At 33.2% G+C, this 20,246-nt stretch overlaps 2 protein-coding genes across 5 annotated transcripts in view; one reads left to right on the top strand and one right to left on the bottom strand.

Annotated features, from left to right (window-relative positions):
- Positions 1-3,488, bottom strand: part of LOC128232079 (U1 small nuclear ribonucleoprotein 70 kDa-like) — a 69,161-nt gene extending 65,673 nt beyond the window's left edge. The window contains exons 1-2 of the mRNA XM_052945427.1: positions 3,172-3,488; positions 1,227-1,289 (exon numbers count right to left, since the gene is read on the bottom strand). Of these exons, the coding sequence (XP_052801387.1) occupies positions 1,227-1,289; positions 3,172-3,315 (207 nt within the window). The 5' untranslated portion in view covers positions 3,316-3,488. The remainder of the gene's footprint in view (positions 1-1,226; positions 1,290-3,171) is intronic.
- Positions 1-19,660, top strand: part of LOC128232078 (potassium voltage-gated channel protein Shaker-like) — a 60,915-nt gene extending 41,255 nt beyond the window's left edge. For all 4 annotated transcript variants that reach the window (XM_052945422.1, XM_052945425.1, XM_052945423.1 and 1 more), the window contains exons 2-4: positions 1,806-2,197; positions 4,526-7,304; positions 13,003-19,660. In XM_052945422.1, the coding sequence (XP_052801382.1) occupies positions 1,806-2,197; positions 4,526-5,963 (1,830 nt within the window). In that variant the 3' untranslated portion in view covers positions 5,964-7,304; positions 13,003-19,660. The remainder of the gene's footprint in view (positions 1-1,805; positions 2,198-4,525; positions 7,305-13,002) is intronic.
- The last annotated feature ends 586 nt before the right edge of the window (positions 19,661-20,246 follow it).

Below are 20,246 nucleotides of genomic sequence, written 5' to 3'. Positions count from 1 at the left end.
GTAATAACGAGATATATTTAAACAAAATTTAGATGTGCTTGAACTTGTATACAGACTGTATAGTGAATTTGCAAATTATAAGTTTAAATGGGTTTCTGATACTCGCTTTTAACTTCACCAAATTTCTTGACCTTACGCTATTTTGTTACACAGTCGTAGATAAAGATGGCCAATAGACTTTGCAGACTCATGCTAGTCATTTAACACTCAGCAGGAGAGAACCTTTGCCAAGGATCAATTTCTCTAGTCTGAAACTGATTCCAAGTTGATCTCTGTTCCGTTTTGTTCAATACCAAATACTAAACTCCCAGTCAAATAAGCTCCATAGATGCATGAAATCAATACAACATGCAATCCTATTGTTATTCGCAGACGTCTGCAAGATTTAGAGCAATTAAAGCTTAACTTGGTTATGTTGCATGGTGCCCTTCAACCCTATAGTGACGTAAATGTAAACCAAATACTTGAACACCTCCCAAATCAGAGAGCTAACTTATAATATCAACTGTATCAGTATTTTTGTTCTTGAACACATTACAATTCTTGTTCTATGGTCTTAAAAAAATGTGATTTACAAGCACAAATATAATAAGTCAAGCGCTTTTAAATAGTGAACCATACGTTAACCAGATTTATATTTTTATTTTTTTCAATTTCAAGTGGACTTACTGGTATAAATGCTTATTGATCATTAAATCGCTATTATTCACTACCTATTAAAATGCTGACAATTCCATTAGGTCAAATTTCATGAAAATGGCATACAAAGTGCTAAAGGCAAAACGGTACACTCAATAGGCCATTGTATTGTTATTTGAGAACAAATTATATCAATGGAGAAATGAAAATCTATTTTTGATCAGCATATTTCAGTCCAGAATTCATTACATATTGAATTATAGCGGGTGTAAGATTATTTGGTAACCCAAGATTCTTGCAGACTTTCTCCATTCATGAAGACATGAATTGTATTCAGGATATAATAATTATTACACGCCATTATTAAAAATGGTCTTATAACAATATCAAAAGCAAGATATAATGATATAAATACTAGTTCAACCAGTTTCAACATTTCGTAAACAAACATTACAGGATTTAAAAATAGCCTTTGATGTGGTATAAGTTATTGCTTAAAGCATATTGATATATCAATAAAATATTCATGTGCCTATACATTTGCATTATTTTCTGGATTAATCCATGGATTTTGAGGAGGTACCAACCTTTCTCTCCTTGCGTTCATCTTTTGTTTCAACTCTTGTCGGAGGGGGTGTGTCTTTTGGATCCTGTAAATAAAATATATCATGCATTGTTTTGTAGTAAATGTGTTTCAACACTGGTTGTAACGTGATTGTAAATGATATCAGATTGTTTTCCATTCGACATATATCATAAAGATCCCATTTTAAATGTTTGGAGAAAAAAGAGCAGATCAATACTACTTCCATGAAATACAAACAGTCAGATTTAAACGGAACCATTCCTTGCATTATTATCAATCAATAATTTCTCAGCATACTGAACACATTGCTTGCAAGATTAAAAGTAACAGAAAGCAATATAATTCACTTCTAGGATGTTACATCAGCTTCTTAGTGCTCCAATCCCTGTCTACTCAGGCACAATTCATCAATCTTTGTCTCATCGATTCAACCAATTCCTGATATAGCTTAAATATAGCAAGAAAACTAGCACAAATGGCTAGAAATGACTGCGTGGAGAAAAGTGTTTAAGCCTAATGCTTTCAGGATAATTAACCGTTAAAAGATGCAACCAGATCAGATTTTCTGTTGTATTTTCAGCCCAAAGACTTAGATGCTAGTGAGTCCCAGCGTCTAGAGAGAATACAAGCTGCTAAACGCATACGGAGGAGCAAATCTGCTCCGAGTAGTGCACGATCAGGCTCGGTGACGGTGACCACACCTCCAGAAGAGGAGACCACCTCAACATGCCTTCCAAACATCTTCAAAATGCAACAGAAGTCGGATAAACATAAAGACAAGGACAAAGACGAAACATGTGCTGATTTCCCGTCTCCTGTGTCAGACCCACCGCCCTATGAATCTGTTGGACATGATCAGAGTGACAATGCCCATGGCGGAGTTGCAAACTACAAAAGTTACCAAGAGAGTGGAAATGACCTCAGGGATGAATCAACGGCTCCATTGCTGGGAAACTGCGAACAACCAAGACAGTAAGTACTTAATTTTAAAATGTAAATGATTTAAATGAAACAGTATTGATAAAGCATGAAAACTTTTTCCTATTCTTCACTCCTATCTCAATCGACCAATAGCATTCTCAAAAACACTCCGTAAAACATAAATTACAAGCTTCAATGTACCAATCAAGTCTGAATTAATCGATGTAAGTCAGTGTCTGGTGTTTTCAATCATTAAGACAGTAGCTGGAAAAAATCCATTTCAATCTCACACCGTGTTCAAGAGACTGGGATTTACTTGATTCACAAAGAATATGCTTAATAGGACAGCTTCTGTGGCTCTGATCTCTACCTCTAACATACATCAGATTATTGATTCTAGCAGAATCAAATATTATTATCAGCTTTTTAGCATTCAGGGCTTGATGTGGTAACGGTTTCCTGGAAAGGATGTACAATGCTTGGTATTTTTAAATAGTTGTGAATACATGTGAAATATGACTGGTTTATGGATACACTACTTAGAAATTAACAATATTGGTACAATATGTGCTATCCGCCGTCTACATGGACTTCCTGCTAACATTATGCAAACATAACAAGCTGTGTGTGAATAATTTATGGGGATGGCAGACCAAGTTGGACTAGTAGTAACTGTGAGCTTGGAAAGCTATTTCAGAACCGTAAATTTCAATCAGGGGATTGCTCTCAGTGGAAATAGATAATAATAGTGTCTACTATCAAGGATTGTTTTCTTCAGTTTAATAGGAAAGAAATGTTTTGGATTGTTACAAATATTAGATGTTTTATAAGAGTTTATAGCTCATCTGTGGACATGAGCCAAGACACAACAAGATCTAAACAATGGCAACTATAGTGTCTACCATTTTGGAAACTTTGTAAGTTATTGGACATTTCAACTTTGACTTAACTATGTTGTATTACATATATCTGACACAATAGTAACGTATATTGCTATGTATTATAAAAAACAAAAGTTCTCTTACCTCAAACTCCTTGAGATATTGTGCTACTCCACCATAACCATTCCTTTTTTTCTCAAATCCAAGCTTGTCATTAGGCGGCAGGTATGGAATAGGGTCTCTTGCGGCAAATAAAGCCAGTAAATTCGGAGGCAAAAATGCCGTCATATTAACCAGAACTCTCTTCTCTTAGTCTGGAAATATAATGCAGTGATGTGTTGGTTTCTCGTGGGTTTTATCGACGTTTTCTGTTAGCTATCTCTGTGTGTTCGCAATCGATTTACACGCTGACTACCTCGTACCTGAAATCGCTTGTTTCGTTTACACAGGCCACTATACAGCCTATTGTGTAAATTTCATTCGTACATCGCGGAAAGAGGTAATCATTTAGGTGCGGGGCGAATAGTACATGAATCGCCGTTGGTATTATTGCTAAAGCAAGACATTTAGAAGACATAAATTATTTCTGGAGCGATAAATACTCCAATAGAAGTAACTTAACTATCCTTGTATTATTCATAAACTGAAATAGATGCGTGTTGTTTATACAGCTTAGCCTATATCGAACCAATATTCAAATTCATATACAAAGCAGTAAATTAGAATGGCTTTCTGATAGGATATTGATCAGTGCGCGTGGTTATCAACACAAAACTAAAAGTTGACAGATGCATTTTATTCCAAAAAGTTGCACGTGAGAAAAATTTCAACAGTTACCGTTCTATAAAGCATTGAAAATTCGCTCAATAAAGAAAAAACATTAATTGTTTACTTATTGCACTTTTAAAAAGTGTGTATTTATGCACCGACATTCATGGAATCAAAAATCATTGAAAAAAATTCACACATTTTCGTGACAATGACAGCGCTAATGCAGTTTGTTTAATTTTGTTAAAGAACACGATGTGATCGTCAATACAAATGATTGAATAGTGGATTGCCTAGTTCGCATTTGCTCGTATAATGACGTCACTAATTCGATCGAGCACCGACTTAGCTTCAGCATACTCTACAGAGTCAGTGTGTATTAAGGCTGTGTGTACATTCACGCATTCAGTTGGAAAATTATTGGTGATTGGAACAGGCTGTGAAATTGCTTCCAAATTGGATTCTTTTATTGCATGACAATGTCTCAAATGGGATAACAAAGGGACTAAACTTTTTTTGAAGGATGGTTTTATCAATGGACAGTTTGCTGATAGTATATTGAATAGTATTGGATTATTTTTCATCTGGAGTGGTTATGGTGGTGTTTAACTTTAACTATGGATGTTGCCATTCTTAGTTGTGATAGTCAACAAGGTAATGGTGGTCCTAATAACACTTATATACCATTAAATCAACGTAGTAAACAAAGTTCTAATATTCCAAATTCCAGGTCCTTCCCAAAACTCACCGAAGATGACCACTTGCATCCACATGATGGGATGGGTCAGCAGAATCAGGACTACCAAGCGTGTGAACGTGTTGTGATCAATGTCAGTGGGCTGAGGTTTGAAACCCAGCTTAAAACACTTAATCAGTTTCCGGAGACATTGCTTGGGTGTCCCAACAAAAGGAACAGGTATTATGATCCACTTCGAAATGAGTACTTTTTTGACAGAAACAGACCCTGTTTTGATGCCATATTATATTATTACCAGAGTGGTGGACGGTTACGGAGACCAGTGAATGTTCCATTGGATGTTTTTGCAGAAGAGATCAAATTCTATGAATTAGGTCTAGCAGCAATTGAAAAATACAGAGAAGATGAAGGATTTATTAAGGAAGAAGAAAAACCCCTTCCCCAAAATGAATTTCAAAGAAGGGTCTGGTTATTATTTGAATACCCAGAAAGCTCAACAGCTGCAAGAATCATTGCCATTTTCTCTGTGCTAATTATTTTACTCTCTATTGTGATATTTTGCTTGGAAACTTTGCCTGAATTCAAGCATTACAGAGTTGTGAATGAAACCATAAATGGCACAGGCAATATTGAAGAAGATGACATACCGAAATTCAATGAACCATTCTTCATTATTGAAACATGTTGTATTATTTGGTTCACATCAGAACTTATGGTAAGGTATGCATCATGCCCAGAGAAATTAGGATTCTTTAAAAACATTATGAACCTTATTGATATTGTTGCAATCATTCCATATTTTATCACACTTGGGACTGTCATAGCAGATGAAAGCAAAAGTAACAACCAGGCGATGTCCCTAGCTATACTAAGGGTGATAAGACTGGTTCGTGTCTTTCGAATTTTCAAGTTATCAAGACATTCAAAGGGACTTCAGATTCTGGGTCAGACGCTTAAAGCCAGTATGCGAGAACTTGGATTGCTCATATTTTTCTTATTTATCGGTGTTATATTATTTTCTAGTGCAGTTTACTTTGCTGAAGCTGATGCAGAGGCATCACATTTCAAAAGTATACCGGATGCATTTTGGTGGGCTGTTGTGACTATGACCACCGTTGGGTATGGTGACATGAGGCCCATAGGTGTTTGGGGAAAGCTAGTTGGCTCCTTATGTGCCATCGCTGGTGTGTTGACAATCGCTTTGCCTGTGCCTGTTATTGTTTCCAATTTTAACTATTTTTACCATCGAGAGACTGAGTACGATGATCGACAGTCATACCAACATGTTCAGTCATGCCCTGATTACCCTCAGAAGAAAGACTCGTTACTCTCAGATAGTGGTTCCGATGTGCTAGAAATGGGGGAGGGCGGAAGCAACTACAATATTATGGACAAGGCAAATGAAAATCACACTAACAAAAATAATAATCCATCAAGTGTGAACAACCTTAGTATTGAAACAGATGTATAATGAGAATCAATTCATCAAATATTCATGGAAGCCACATTATTATGTAGAAATTTCAAGTCCCATAACAACATGTTGAGACTGGAACTCTATGGAGAATATTTAATATGAGAGTGATATTGTTCAGTGAAATGTAAAATGCAAGGAACAGTCGTTTGCAGGCATATTGTTTGCAAAGAATGAATTACACTAAACCTTCCCTTTAACACTTTCCAGTCACTGGAGCATCTTATATTTATCCTTATCAAATCGAGTGTTACCAATTTTTTTACAGTTTTTAACATAATGTACGTGTGTTGTTCCATTACTGAACATGACATGCTGTGATAAATTGTATATATAATATTGATGTACAGTTACATAAAACAAATCAGTTTTTTTTCCAATCCGTGTCTTTCTGCTGTCGACCTTACCCTGCATCTGAATCTTCTACGAAGAGGATTGAAATTGTGATTAGCTTACAATATAGTTCAAATGAGTGACCACTTACAGTGGTTCATATTCTCCAAATAAAAGATCTATGAATGAGTTATATTGGCATGCCTGCAATATTTGAATGCATTTTGTCCTCTCCACAAGATGGTTTCTACCTCATGAATGCAAAAAAATGGTTTATGTTGCTGTTGGGCCATGCTTATATCAGTCTGTAAATAAGTGCTTGAAACAAAACAATGAAATCTGTTCATCTAAACACAAGAAAACACATAGAGAATGCTATGGTACAAACTGATCAAAGACTCAAAATTGAATGTGCTTGAACAAAAAATCAAGAAAACACTTAGAGAAATGTTATTATAGAAACAAATAGAAGACTTAATGTGCTTGAAAAAAAAGGAAATGTGTTCATTTAAACACAAGAGACACCTAGATAAATGTTCTGGTTCAAGCCAATCAAAGATTAAATGTGATTGAAACACACAAGAAACGCCTAGAGAAATGTTATGGATCAAGCCAATCAAAGATTAAATTATGTGATTGAAACAAAATTGGAACACAAGAAAACACCTAGAGAAATTTTATGGTTTAAGCCAATTAAAGATTATATGTGATTGAAACGGAAAATTAGATCACAAGAAAACACCTAGAGAAATGTTATGAAACAAACCAATCAAAGACAATAGAGATGTTTTATTGAAATCAACGCAGACTCACTTCAAGAGAAACAGTTGCTTACGCCCCTCCATGAATTCCATAGGAATAGATGCCATGCATAATCTCCTGAGATGAAAATGTTTTCCTCATGAACTATTGCTCATATTCGATTAGAGAGTGGTCAGACTGGGGATGAAGGGGAGATTTGACTCCTGGTACCAGTATACACGTAGGGGCGCCTTACACTAAAAGGTAAATATACAAGGGTAAAAAAAGATATCTGAAATATATATATATACATGGATATAAGTTACGGGGTTAGTAGGTGACCCAATATGGGCTATTAACTGGGCTAAGAAAACCAAATCAGGTGAGAGCGAAGCTCGGACCTGAATAAGGTTTCCTGCGCCCTGTATATCCCATATTGGTTCACCTGCTAACCCCATAACGTATATATCATGTTAACTACCGGTTTATATTGATCAATTGATGGCAAATGTTTCATTTCTTAATTGGAATTGGAAAATAAGACTCCATTTTGGTACGATAAAATTTAGTGACCCTAACAGAAAAGGAGTTTCGAATGTACCTTAATTATTTTTTGCAAATTATGATAAAACTAGAGATTTGATGATTTATTTTATATACCCAAATATGAATTTTGATATTACCTGAAATTCCTGAATTGATAATTCATGTACAGAGTCAACCCTTTTTTGGATTGAAGTAATTTATTGTTGCACTGGTAGTGCAACAATTTTAAGACTGAGGTAAATCCAAAACGGGTGGACTATGTACATGAAACGTTCAATTAATTATATATCTTACATGAATGATGTTTGTTTTTGTTTGTATGTCATATTACTGGAGTTTTGGCGCAAAGTCAACGAGTTATTGATATCAATGTAGACACAAGTAATTCTGCTGGCAACAATGATACAATTATTATTTTTTGAATTGAGGCATTTGACATTCACGGGACCCAAATTTCTGTGATGCGAAGAACATAATTTAGGTTTTAACTAAAGGGTTTTTGAAGGACACTGCTCTCTTCCCTTTTTGATAACACCCTTCTGCTCTTATCAATTCCAGCACCAAGTGCACTCTTTTTTCTTCATAGAATTCAATGCTTAAAGGATAATCAGAGAGCTCCTTAGTTTTGTTTAAAGGCATATATATTATGATTATAGATCAAGAACTTCATATATTTATTTGGCAGTTGAAAACATATTTCTGTTAAACTCATATTTAGTTTTTTCACAGTCCAAAACAATGTGTCCTTAGCACCCTGCACTTGATAAAACATTAATAATGGATGGTAAATCACCCATTGTCACGTTTTTCTTAGTATGTTAAGTTCCGTGATAGCTTTGTCAAAACAAATTTATTAGTGTAAGCACCTAAGTTAAGCTGAAGTAAGTTAAGCTTAAGTCATCAAAATTAGATTTTTGGATGAACTAGCCCGAAGTCTCATACTACTACTTGCGATTAAAAAATCATCAAGTCCTGGGGCCATGATTACAAACAGTCTCAAGTCCAAGTCTAGACTCAGACTCAGAAAAGCTTTTTTATAAAGGACCAAAAAATCATATTTATTCCATTTCTTTTACAAAAATGTATGTTAATAATAGTAAAACATTCAAATATGAATATATTTTAGCAAATTTTACCATCAATGCTCCGGTAGAAGGAACATTACAATGAAATGATGTTTTTCCATAACGAGTCTTGAGTCTGAACTCAGACTTGAGACTGTTCGTAATCACTGCCCCTGCAATATAATATCAAGAAATTTTGCAAGCTCAAAAAGCATTTAACCACTCGGGCTTTCTGGCTTGTGCTAATTTCAACCACTGAGGCAGAAAACTTTTTATGTATATCTGATTAAGACTTGGATGTAAAAATTAAATTTAAGCCTCTTAAATTTTACATCGATTTATATACTTTGTGTATCGCTTAAAAGAGAATTTACATGAAAGTAGTAAAGTCTATAAAATTAACAATAAAAAGAGATTACCGTAACTTAAGAACTATTAATTCATTGTTAGTCAGTCAGCGGAAAAAATGAAATTAAACATTATTTTATACTTGATTGGTTCTATTTCTGTGACCTACCCGGTAAGCTGTTCGGAATCAATAGTAAATTCAATAGTGGTTTAAAGATTTTGATGACTTCAGCTATTTCACATACAAACGAGAAACAGCTGATGTAAATAACATGAACTTGCTATGTTCATATTATTATTATTTATTTTATGTTATGATGCCAAATGAGAATGTATAAAATATTTTTTTACAATAAAGTATCAAAAATAATTCTAAAACTTTGACAAGGAGTAGCTGTTTAGTATAATGTATATCGGTAATTCTCTGTTCTGCAAAGTTGCTATTTGTTTAAATTTTATGTCATTCCAAAAATTTGAAGTCCATCATATATAATATAAAGGTCGGCAATAACCAATTGCGCTATCTCAGGATCAATTATTGCTATAAATGGCTGTAATCTTTAAAAATAGAAAAAATATGGTACAATTAGAGTATAAATCATTTTGAAATAAATATTATAAGCATTAGGCTGAATGCTCAACTCTTTCAAGATTATGACCTACATTTCCAAGAAATTGCATATGCCCTTATTGGCCCCCTATAAATACCGTGCTTAATCATTCAGACTTGTAGTTTTATGACATCAGACATGACATCATACCCCGCGTGCTTCCCCCTAAAATTGTCAAGTTTACTTTTTGTTTCAATATAGGATAAAAAAAGTTGTAAAACACACCCAAAATGCACCATTTCAGACTAGGAATTGTTTAGGTACCCCCTGGACCCCCTTGCCAACACCTTAAACCAAATAAATTTCGGGTTGAGGAAGGGGTGCATTTCAAATAGTTACAGCCACTCTAATGTCGAATCCTGGATCAGCCCCAGTAAGAATCGCCTTTGCCAAGAATGGTTAGGCTTGGTATATATACAGATTGGTATTGACCAGCAGGTTGTGGGTCAAGGTCAGGGTCATGATGACTGATTGCTTGAAATCTGTTTCTGATCAATAGGTATGGAACACTTAGGCCAGCATGAAATTTAGTAGGCGGGTTGGTAATGGCCAGCAGCTGAACAAATTTAGGTCAGTGGGTCAAAAGTAAAGGTTGTGGTGACCATAAACTGAAAATTTGTTTCCTATCAATAACTAAAGAAAACTTAAATTAGGCCCTTAAACAAGTTGACATCCGCTCCATCTTGCAGTGACTTCTATCATTCCCATGATTAATGTTAAATAATGGATCAATATTCCAAACTTCATGGGAAGGAAGGGTAGGTCTTGAAAATAAGTTACATACTAAGACTTTACAGGCCAAAATACTATTGGGCTATCCATCCATCCATCGAGGCCTTTCGGGGGCATTTATCATGTTCTTGTGACAGCTCGTTTTTTTTGTGTGCTTTATTTAAGGGGTTGGGGGAGCTTCATATCCCCTAAGAGGAAGGACAATTCAAGAAATTACATCAAAATTGGGGGAAAACATTTGTTTCAGTTATACACAAGGCCAGAGAGTACAGATCATCTGACATTACACAATCATATATTCCATTTGTCTTCAAAAACAAAATAAACTTTATCAGGTACTTTATTGCTTTTTACATTGACCAGTTTGTTTAAAGAACCCAGGATTGCCGTATTCTATTGAGTTACTATTTAAAACCAGCATCTCGGTAGTTACTGATTTCAGGGTCGTTTTTCCGATACGTGCATTTCTATTATGTGCTTGAAAAATCAATTCCATTTACTGGAAAGAACAGCAGTATAACCTGGTTTCTTCCGAACCCTTATATAGGATGATATATTACACTACATATAGCTTCTATCAATAATTAATTCTTTGTGAACTGGTTCACTATTGAAATCATGGAATGTAACCAAGTGTCCAAATATTTGTCTAGCTTTTAATTTCCTGCAGCAGAATTTGTCTGTTGATTTGTAATGATCACATAGAATCATGGGTTAGGTGTGATTTATGCTGTAATTCTAGTTTGTACAGTTTTAAATACTTATAAAAATATGGGCCAATTTGCATACAAAATTGCATATTGAACTTTAATTTCCTTACGCAAACACCAGTACACACCGATTTACTACTACCGAAGGTTATAATAGTGCTTGCATAATCGTAAGTCCTTGCAAACTTTAACTTTAGATAATAAAATACCAGCAGCATTAGCCAATTATTTTCCCTTAAGCAGTCCATTTCTACATTATTTTTGTATATTTATAATTATGTAAATCCCTGTGAAATAGTCACTATATATAGGTTCAAGGGTCAAGGACACACTAAGCCTGAGGTTAAAGCATGCACTGACAAAGGTCAAAATCACTTTTAGAGTTCAATCAATGTAAATGCAAGCTCAAAGGTCAAGGCCGAACATGGCAGTTATGAGCTGACTGAATACATCATTGTATTAGTGCTTGTATTGTTACCATGACAGTGCTGAATGCAGGTGATGTACTGTCAAAAACACCTTTTTCTATGTTTTTCCTAGGGTAACTCCTTAAATATGGCAAGTACTTTTTATTCCACTATTCTTATTAGACTGCTTTGTTTACTTTGGCATTGGGTTCTGTTAATTAACAAAAAAAAGCAGAAACCCATAATATGCTCAGTATTGGTAACGGAAATATGAATTGCACATGTAATTACATAATTCAGACAGCCTGGGCAATTCATCAGGATTAGTTGGCTTATTTGTTATTCATAGAAACACAGACAAGAAATAAAGAGCTGGTATTCTACAATGTGAGTTATCTGTTTTTTCCAAGTTGATGACGTTTTTCTACAGAGGTTGGGAGGGGGAGGGGGGGGGGGGGTGATAATTCCTGCACAAATGTTTACTTCTCTGAGAGGATCCGTCACATGCCAGAGTTAAGGAGGTCAAAAACAGACTTCATGCAATCTTAAATACATGTATATGCACAAAGGTCATGTCCAAACTGTTACTAAATTAGTGGGTAGCACAAATAATGATTCCTGAGCTCAATGTTTCTAATACCAGACTTGACCTTTCTCAAAGTTCAAGGTCATACTTTAAGGTCAAACCTTGTTAAATCCTGAGATTTATGCACAAACCTGACCATTTAAATTTCAGCTGCCAAAATCTCATGTATTTATAGGCAATAAAAACTTTGGTTACCTCAGGCATTTCTTTTTAAAGCGTTTTAAGTAATACATTTTTTAATTCAGTTAATGCTCTGTAATCTTTATTTTAAACCTAAGAAAGTAATATAATCAAGTTGTCTCCATATCGCAATGTTAATCATTTATGTATTTTAACATATCTAGACTATATCATTATGATCAGCAAAGTAAAAAGTCATACAGATTAACCTGCAAGTGACTGAATAATACCATAGACCAATAAAACTTCATTTGTTTGTAAGGTCAAATTTGATAATTTAATGTAAAATGTAGTTTGTGTAACTCTTGAATAACTATATTTTGTAAATCTTTTTATAAGTGGACAATCATAAATGACAAATGACTAAATCTGAAATAATAAAAAAAATGTATGTTTATACTAAATTTTGGAAGGAAATTAGAAGTAAATTGTTTATTTCAACAACCTCTACCAGTATTTCTTACATATTCCAAACAAAACTAAATTATGTCATTGCAATTTCTTCCTGACATTCAATGCCTTTATGTCACCATTTTTGCAACGATACTTATAAAATCTGGGAAAACTGTGAGTGAAATTATATTTTGATAACATCACTGTTTCAAACACGAGATATAGTCCACCGATATAATCCAGCGATATATTTCAATTAACCACCGGAAAGCATGAAACAATATCCTTTTACTCATCAACTGTGTAAGTTATTTTCCTTGTAGGTTAAGGTGAGAACACTATCTTGTGTGTGTGTGTTTAAAATAAATGTCTTTGCCTCTTTCAGATGGGACCCCAACCTACCCACTGCTAGATCGACCAGGAATGACCTTGAACTCCTTTAGTGAAAACCTTCCCACCAGAAAATAATGTGTACATATAAGCATGGATGCATATTAGGATATTGCGGTTAAGCCTTGAATATTGACACTTGCCGACAATGCTTACGAAGTCCCTGCAGGTCCTAAAGATGGATTAACATTGATTGGATTGCGTCTGCTACTCCCATTATCTGACCAAGGAGTTTTTCGATGATGATGTGCATGTGTCTGACTGGGTGTTATGTTGCTATGGAAAACGTGTACAAAACAGTCACATGGTCTTATATTGTTCTATGTCCAAAGCAGATGTTAATGTTGCCTGCAGTGGAAAGGACAACCTATAGGGATTATATTGTCTGGCGGTGTCAGCCACAGTGTTAGACTTTCATATCCACTTTCTAACTTATATATTTGTGATCCAACCTTTATCAAACTTAGTCACAATGTTTATTGGCATAATGGCAAAAAACAGCCAGATCCAGAGCACTATAATTATGTCTCTTGTCGGCATTTTGGCCAATTTCAAAATGTCTGCTTTCTAACTTAAACGTTTCTCATCCAATCCTACCAAATATGATCACACTAATTTACATAATTTTATTAACATTATACATGTATGTTTAAACTAAACTTCATCATTAATGAAATAATGGTTTTCCATTCCATACAGGCAACATATTCATTTTGCATAAATTTAGTTCACATGCTTCTCTAAGCTTGTACACGAATATGTCATGGACACTGTACCATGAAGCTGTTTTTTAGTAAAATCTACAAGTAGTTCTACTAATAAAATTCACAGTTTGCATTATATTTCGTTTCTCACGTTGCACAAGTTTTGTCATTCAGTGAAAACCCTAGCACAATTGGTAAATATTCCATACTGTTGTCATTCAATATCAATGCAAGTTTGTTCTTATTGTGTCCAGCCTTTTTGTATCATCCAGAACAAATTATGTATTATAACATACTGTTTATAAGTTTGAAGTGTACATCTGTGTGTATGAATCACCATATTATAATATTCAAGTTTGTATGTTAATGATGTTACAACATTTTTTTACATATATACGGTAATAAGATGTTACGAGCAAAAAGAGTTCAGACCTAAATTGCTAGAAAAAAAAAAAATTAAAAAAATGTAAATGATATTATGATATGTTGAACAAAAGGTCTGATCTTTTAACATTTTAATGAGTCTTAGGTGATGATATTTTACTTGAATAGTATTCAAGACTTTATTTATGAATAATATTCAAACTTTTATTGATGAATATATAATTCTTATGATATATTTTTTCTTGTACACATATATACTGCACTAAAGCACCAGTTTGCATTGAATATATGGATTTTAGTGTATTTAATAAATAAAAATTGTTTTACGTTATGATAATTATTGATATTGTTAGAATTTATTACCTTGAAAAATGCTCAATGATAATTTTTCTCTTTGAATTATACTTATAAATGAGGGCTGATGGCTAGATAGTAGATTCTATTGTAGTCTTAATTAAATGCTACTTAGAACTACATGTTTCTAGCCCTCAAAATGTTGATTGTTTTTTTGATAAAGTGTCACCATAGTAACCTTCACAACAGCTCTGTAATTGGTCTCTTAAAATAGTAAGACTGCAGTCTTTAGAACGCAAGGTAACATTCTTTTCTTATTTTCAAGATCGTAAGTGTGTTGTTTTTTCTAAAATTATTATCCAACTTAAAATTGTCGGAGAATTTTTGTATTAAATGGAGTGGTACTCAATATAGTTGAAGTAATCTAGTATACTTAATTTAACTTGTTTATCTATCCACTTAAATTGACGAACATGTACAAAGCGAGAATCAAAACATGTTGTTTTTTTACGTATGACAAAGACTCCTTAAATTGACAAACTCAAATTCAATTATAATTTTAATGGATTTTGAACTTATTTGCCATTAATATTACCATAATCTTTACACTGAAGAAATATGTCCATGCATTCATGCAATTTGAGATGTTAAAAAGCTGGCTTCATCTATCAATTATTAATTTGAAAGGCCTATATTAAGACCTAATGCATATATAATAGTTAATTTAATCAAACTACTTGTATATTGCCATGAAAAGCTACAAATAGTGTGTACAAAAAGATGGGTATTGTTGGTAGGAGCCATTCCATCAAAAGTCCTAGGAGCAGTTTTGTACATAGGAGAGATTGTGTAGATGTTCAAAGGTAGTACTGCACTGTCAAAATTTCTCCTAATGCACTGTTGAAAATCTCTCTTAGTGCACTGTTTAAAATATCTCCTACTGCACTGTTGAACATCTCTCTTAGTTCACTGTTGAAAATCTCTCCTACTTCACTGTTTGAAATCTCTCATAGTAGAACTATTACTGCAGTGTTGAAAATCTGTCCTAGTGTACTGTTGAAAATCTCTCCTAGTTGTACTTAACTGTTGAATATCTACTTCTGAACTGTTGAAAATATCTGCTTGTAGTACTGCACTATTAAAAGAATATTTCCGTCTGCATTGTTGAAACTCTTTCCTAGTGCAGAGATGAAAGTCTCTCCTAGTTCACTTTTGAAAATTTCTACTACTTGTATTTAACTGTTGAAAATCTCTTCTAGTGCATTGTTGAAAATCTCTCCTAGTACTACTGTACTGTCAAAAATATCTCCTACTGCACTGTTGAAAATCTCTCCTACTGAATCGTTGATAATCTCTCCTAGTAGTACTGCTCTTTTGAAAATCTCTCCTAGTTGTACTGCTCTATTGAAAATAACACCCAAGGAGAAACTGCTGCTACATGTAGAATTCATGATGAAACAGACCCCTGCTCATCAACTTACGATAAAGAGATTTTTACTTTAATAAGAGTCATGTTTTTTTAATTGCATAATTATTTGAAAGAATAATATGTATTTTGTTTTGAATTTTTAAAAATAAATTAACTTGATCAATTATTCAATGCACTTGTTTTCAATTTTAAACCTGTTAAATATCTCTTGTAGAAAATGGTTTGTCTAGACTACAGTGTGCGCATGTGTGTGTGTCTTTCACTGACTGAAGAACATATATTTTGCATGACCTAATCTATTATTTCATTGCAACTCATTTTGCATTTTTATGTCATTATTGCATTCAACGCCAATTGCAGATCATTTTAGAGTTTACTCTAAAACAGTTTATCCTTGAACAGGATTAGATTATTGAATTTTAAATATTCATCACACTCACGGTCTCTGTATAATAATCAATATACTCCTAGTTGGTTTGATATTATCTTAAACATTGAATCTCATCATGTTTTATTTTGTTTCTGTCTCTATAATCATAATTTTTCTTTACTTTAGTATTATACTGTATATTGGTTTAAATGTGCGAGGTATTTTTTTCGCTACCCTTGTAATTTGACCCAATTTATGAGATTTAGAATCTGCATTTAAACCTCTATACCGCTTGAAATATGCGAGGTCCTTTTTATTAGCAATTCTTGTGATTTTACCATTTTACAAGATCAAATGTCCACAGTCATCTATTTTACTTTAAATATGCAGTCCTTTTTTCGAAATTCTAGTCTTTTGACCAATTTGTAAGATATAGTGTCTGCAGGCCTCTGATAATATAAATTACTTCTGGACATGTTTTTATAAATATCATTGAGCAAAATTTTGAATTTGTGATGAAATGTAATTGCAAATGTAATCGAAAATAAAGTCTCACAACATTAATGCACTCTGCAGTATTTTTTAGTTATTGACTTCTCCTTAGGCCAAACAAAAATTGTTCGTTTTTAATTTCACTTCCAAAAATAATATGGGTGGAAGGTCAGCATTTTAAAGTAATTTTTAGGTAAAACTGTGTCTTTATGTCTCTAAAATGTCGCCCTTTTGTAACGGTCTCTAAAAATATGTCCGATGGCAATGAAAAAAATAAAGGTTGGAATCAGTCGGAAAACTGGAAACAAACATATTTCTGTTTCGCCTTATGACATCATTTTTGTTGTTGAATTATTTTTCATTGTTTATGTTATTAGAAAAACTAACAAGTATGTAATGTATAATGAAATACTCTCACAGTTGTTTTAAAAGGGTATAGAATTTTGCCAGTATATATATTAGAGTCTCGATCATTTTAAAGTAGCGTGCTATATTGTGTTAACGCCAAGACAAATCATGGATGGTTGTTTTACTTGTTTATACCATTGTTTTTTGTTTTGTTTTATTCATTGTAATCAAAGGTTTGTTTTACAAATTCAATCAAAATGTATATACATTTGTAATCATTATAATATTTTTGAGTTTTTAATTATTTTATTTTGTTAATCAATAGTTGGCAATTATTAGCTCTTTTTGTTACAAGATTTATATTTATTTTGTCTCAGTTTTTATATTAACTGCATTCTTTCTGGTAAAATATAGCCTCAATTATGTTAGGACAACAAAGATACTGTTCATTTGATAGGTATCATAAATGACCCCCTCGTTTTATTAAATTGGTAGAACGACCCCTCATGTAAAGAGATATGTATTATATGCAAAATTTTGGATAAAATGAAATTACATTCTAAATCTTGACCTGACTTAAACAACCATTTGACCTCATTATTCAGACAGCAATAGCTCCGCATTAGAACTTCCAGATCCTTCCAGATCCGGCTTTTTACTTAAATACAATAATCACCTTTGATTTCACTTAACAAGTATAGCTAAAGTGTTTTGATTGGACAGTAAAATTATTTGTCCAATGAACTGCATGTAATCACTCAGATGCATGCCTGATGGGATAAGGATAGTAATTATACTGAATATGGCCTTAGATTTGTTTTACGTCAATACAATAATCTTGTAATTCTATTTCTTAGTGCAAAAAGAGTATTCATTGAATTCCAATTATAATACATTAAGCTGAAACTTTGTACATTTCTTATGTATTTGTTTTGTTGCATTTATTTGGTTTCAATTCATTTTGAAATTTATCCTCGTTCATTTAGCATTGACAATTAATCTTTAGTTTGTCCATTGTTTTGGCATTTGTGAATCACATTTACAGTATTTAACATCTTATAATTTATTATTATTTATTAGCTTTTGGTTGTATAAGTATTCATTATTTTGTATGTACAATCCATCAAATTTTTATATACTACATGTTTCTGATTAGATGACAAAATCACTTCTTAATCTGATATTTCCTTTACTTTGCCATCTTGCCTTGTGTATAAGAGGTATGGTATCTGCTACTAAATCATGTGAATTTTGAATTCCTGGTGACCACATATTATTTTTGGTACATATTATTTACATGTACAGAAAGAATGCTGTAATAAGTACACTGAAAATATTTCTACAAACAGGTTTTTTGGGGGGTTTTGAAATATGGCGATATGGGTCATTTAACATTTGAATCCAGAAAAGAAGGACAAATGTACAAACTACATTAACTTATTTATAATGTATTCTTAAACATTTGCATTCAGCATTCAATATCCTTTCAAATTATATCAAAGTTATATGGGGTCATCAGACATTACATTTGAAGGGACTAGACATGAGATTATTTTACATGATTTAAACAATATTTTGTCACTGTCTCAGCTGAGTTTACCTGTTTAAAAGTAGCACATAATGGTTTCCCAGTATATAGTGTGTAAATTTAGCATGTGAAAGTCACGTGATTAAAACAGATAAAAATACATGGTAGACAGACCACCTAAATTTCGAATTTGAAAAGTATGCAAAAGCCGCGAAAGATACATGTGTCTTAAGTAATGTGATACATCAGTAAGAAAGAATTAATGCTGTTGGATGCAACGATATTGATTTTATGTAAAAAAAAATACTATTTTCATTTGTTCTTGCAATGTTCTTATCTGGTGTCTAGTCCATTTAACATGGCTTGATAAAATGACAAGCTTACATGTACATCAGATGCCTTAAAATCTTCTATAATTTAGAGTATTTCAGTCCATTTTGTTCATACTGGTAACTAGGAGTTATGAATTTGTTCATCGTCTGGAATTTAATCAATTTTAATATGAACAAGAAAACTGTTTGTTAATTGCCTTGAACGTACAGCCTATAACAGATCTTTGACTGGTTGTTCCTTATTTCTAATGAATTAATAACGAATTTGAAACAAAACCCAGCAAGTATGCTACAAATACATGTTGTAAATCCCATTATCATGAAAACTTTTTGATTGATGATGGGTACTCATTTTGTGGAAAGCTCCTTGGGGGTGCTAGTTGGCAACCCCCATCAATTATGTAGGGGCACATGTTTTAATGCACCGCATGGTGCCACTATATGGCGATACTTTCATACATAATATATAACTTACCCTCTTCTCGTTATGTTCTATCATACACAGCTCTCGGAGTGCTATTGTCGACTTCTAAATATTTCTTGAAAATTAATAGGCAGAAAATGACTTGTTTCACGTGTATGGTTCTCTCTGTTAATTACATGTTGCACTTGTGGTAGAGTTTATGAAAGTTGTTTTCTATTCGTTTGTGAGGCATATGGTCTGAGATCTACATTACAGTCTTGTTATTTCGTTATATATTTATTCACAACTCATTGTATTTAAATATATGATTTTGATTGTGAAATCCTGATTAAAACATGGTTTACCTTGTGCAGTTGTTGTTGTTCTTTTGCCCCGAATATCATTTCTGTTTTTGAGCATAACTTAGGCCTTAAACACAACAACTTGTTACCCGACCTTACCTACGAAATAGGTACCGTGCCTATTGTTCTCATAGTTTGTTGGGAAAAAGTGTTTTAATATGTAGTTTAAAAACCGTTTTACTGAAGATTACTTCAACGCCACTCCCCAATGATGACAACAAAAAATATGTTCTTGCATATAGTCTAATTATGAATAAATAAAAAATCCTCGTACCCTACCTGTTTTTGCAAATAAAAGGATCTAACCCTAACAAAACCATTTTGTTTGTTTTTGTCGTATGAAGCTGTACGTGCAAGAAGATGGTTAGACCGTTTTCTAGAAACCAGTAAGATAATCTAATTTGAAAAATATGAAAAGAAAGTGCTCTTTCATGTGTGTTGTCAGATTCACATATATATATACTGAATCTGACAACACACATGAAAGAGCATATGGCGAGGTTTATTTTTGTACGTTTGTAGCTCAATAATAAAGCGGCAGCCAATTTGAAAACTGATGAGTTGTCCTCGGGTTATATTTTGGCTAGTTTGTA

Source organism: Mya arenaria, chromosome 4 (genome assembly GCF_026914265.1).
Source record: "Mya arenaria isolate MELC-2E11 chromosome 4, ASM2691426v1".
NCBI classification, from domain to species: Eukaryota; Metazoa; Mollusca; class Bivalvia; order Myida; family Myidae; genus Mya; species Mya arenaria.
This window is presented reverse-complemented; position numbering and strand designations above follow the sequence as displayed.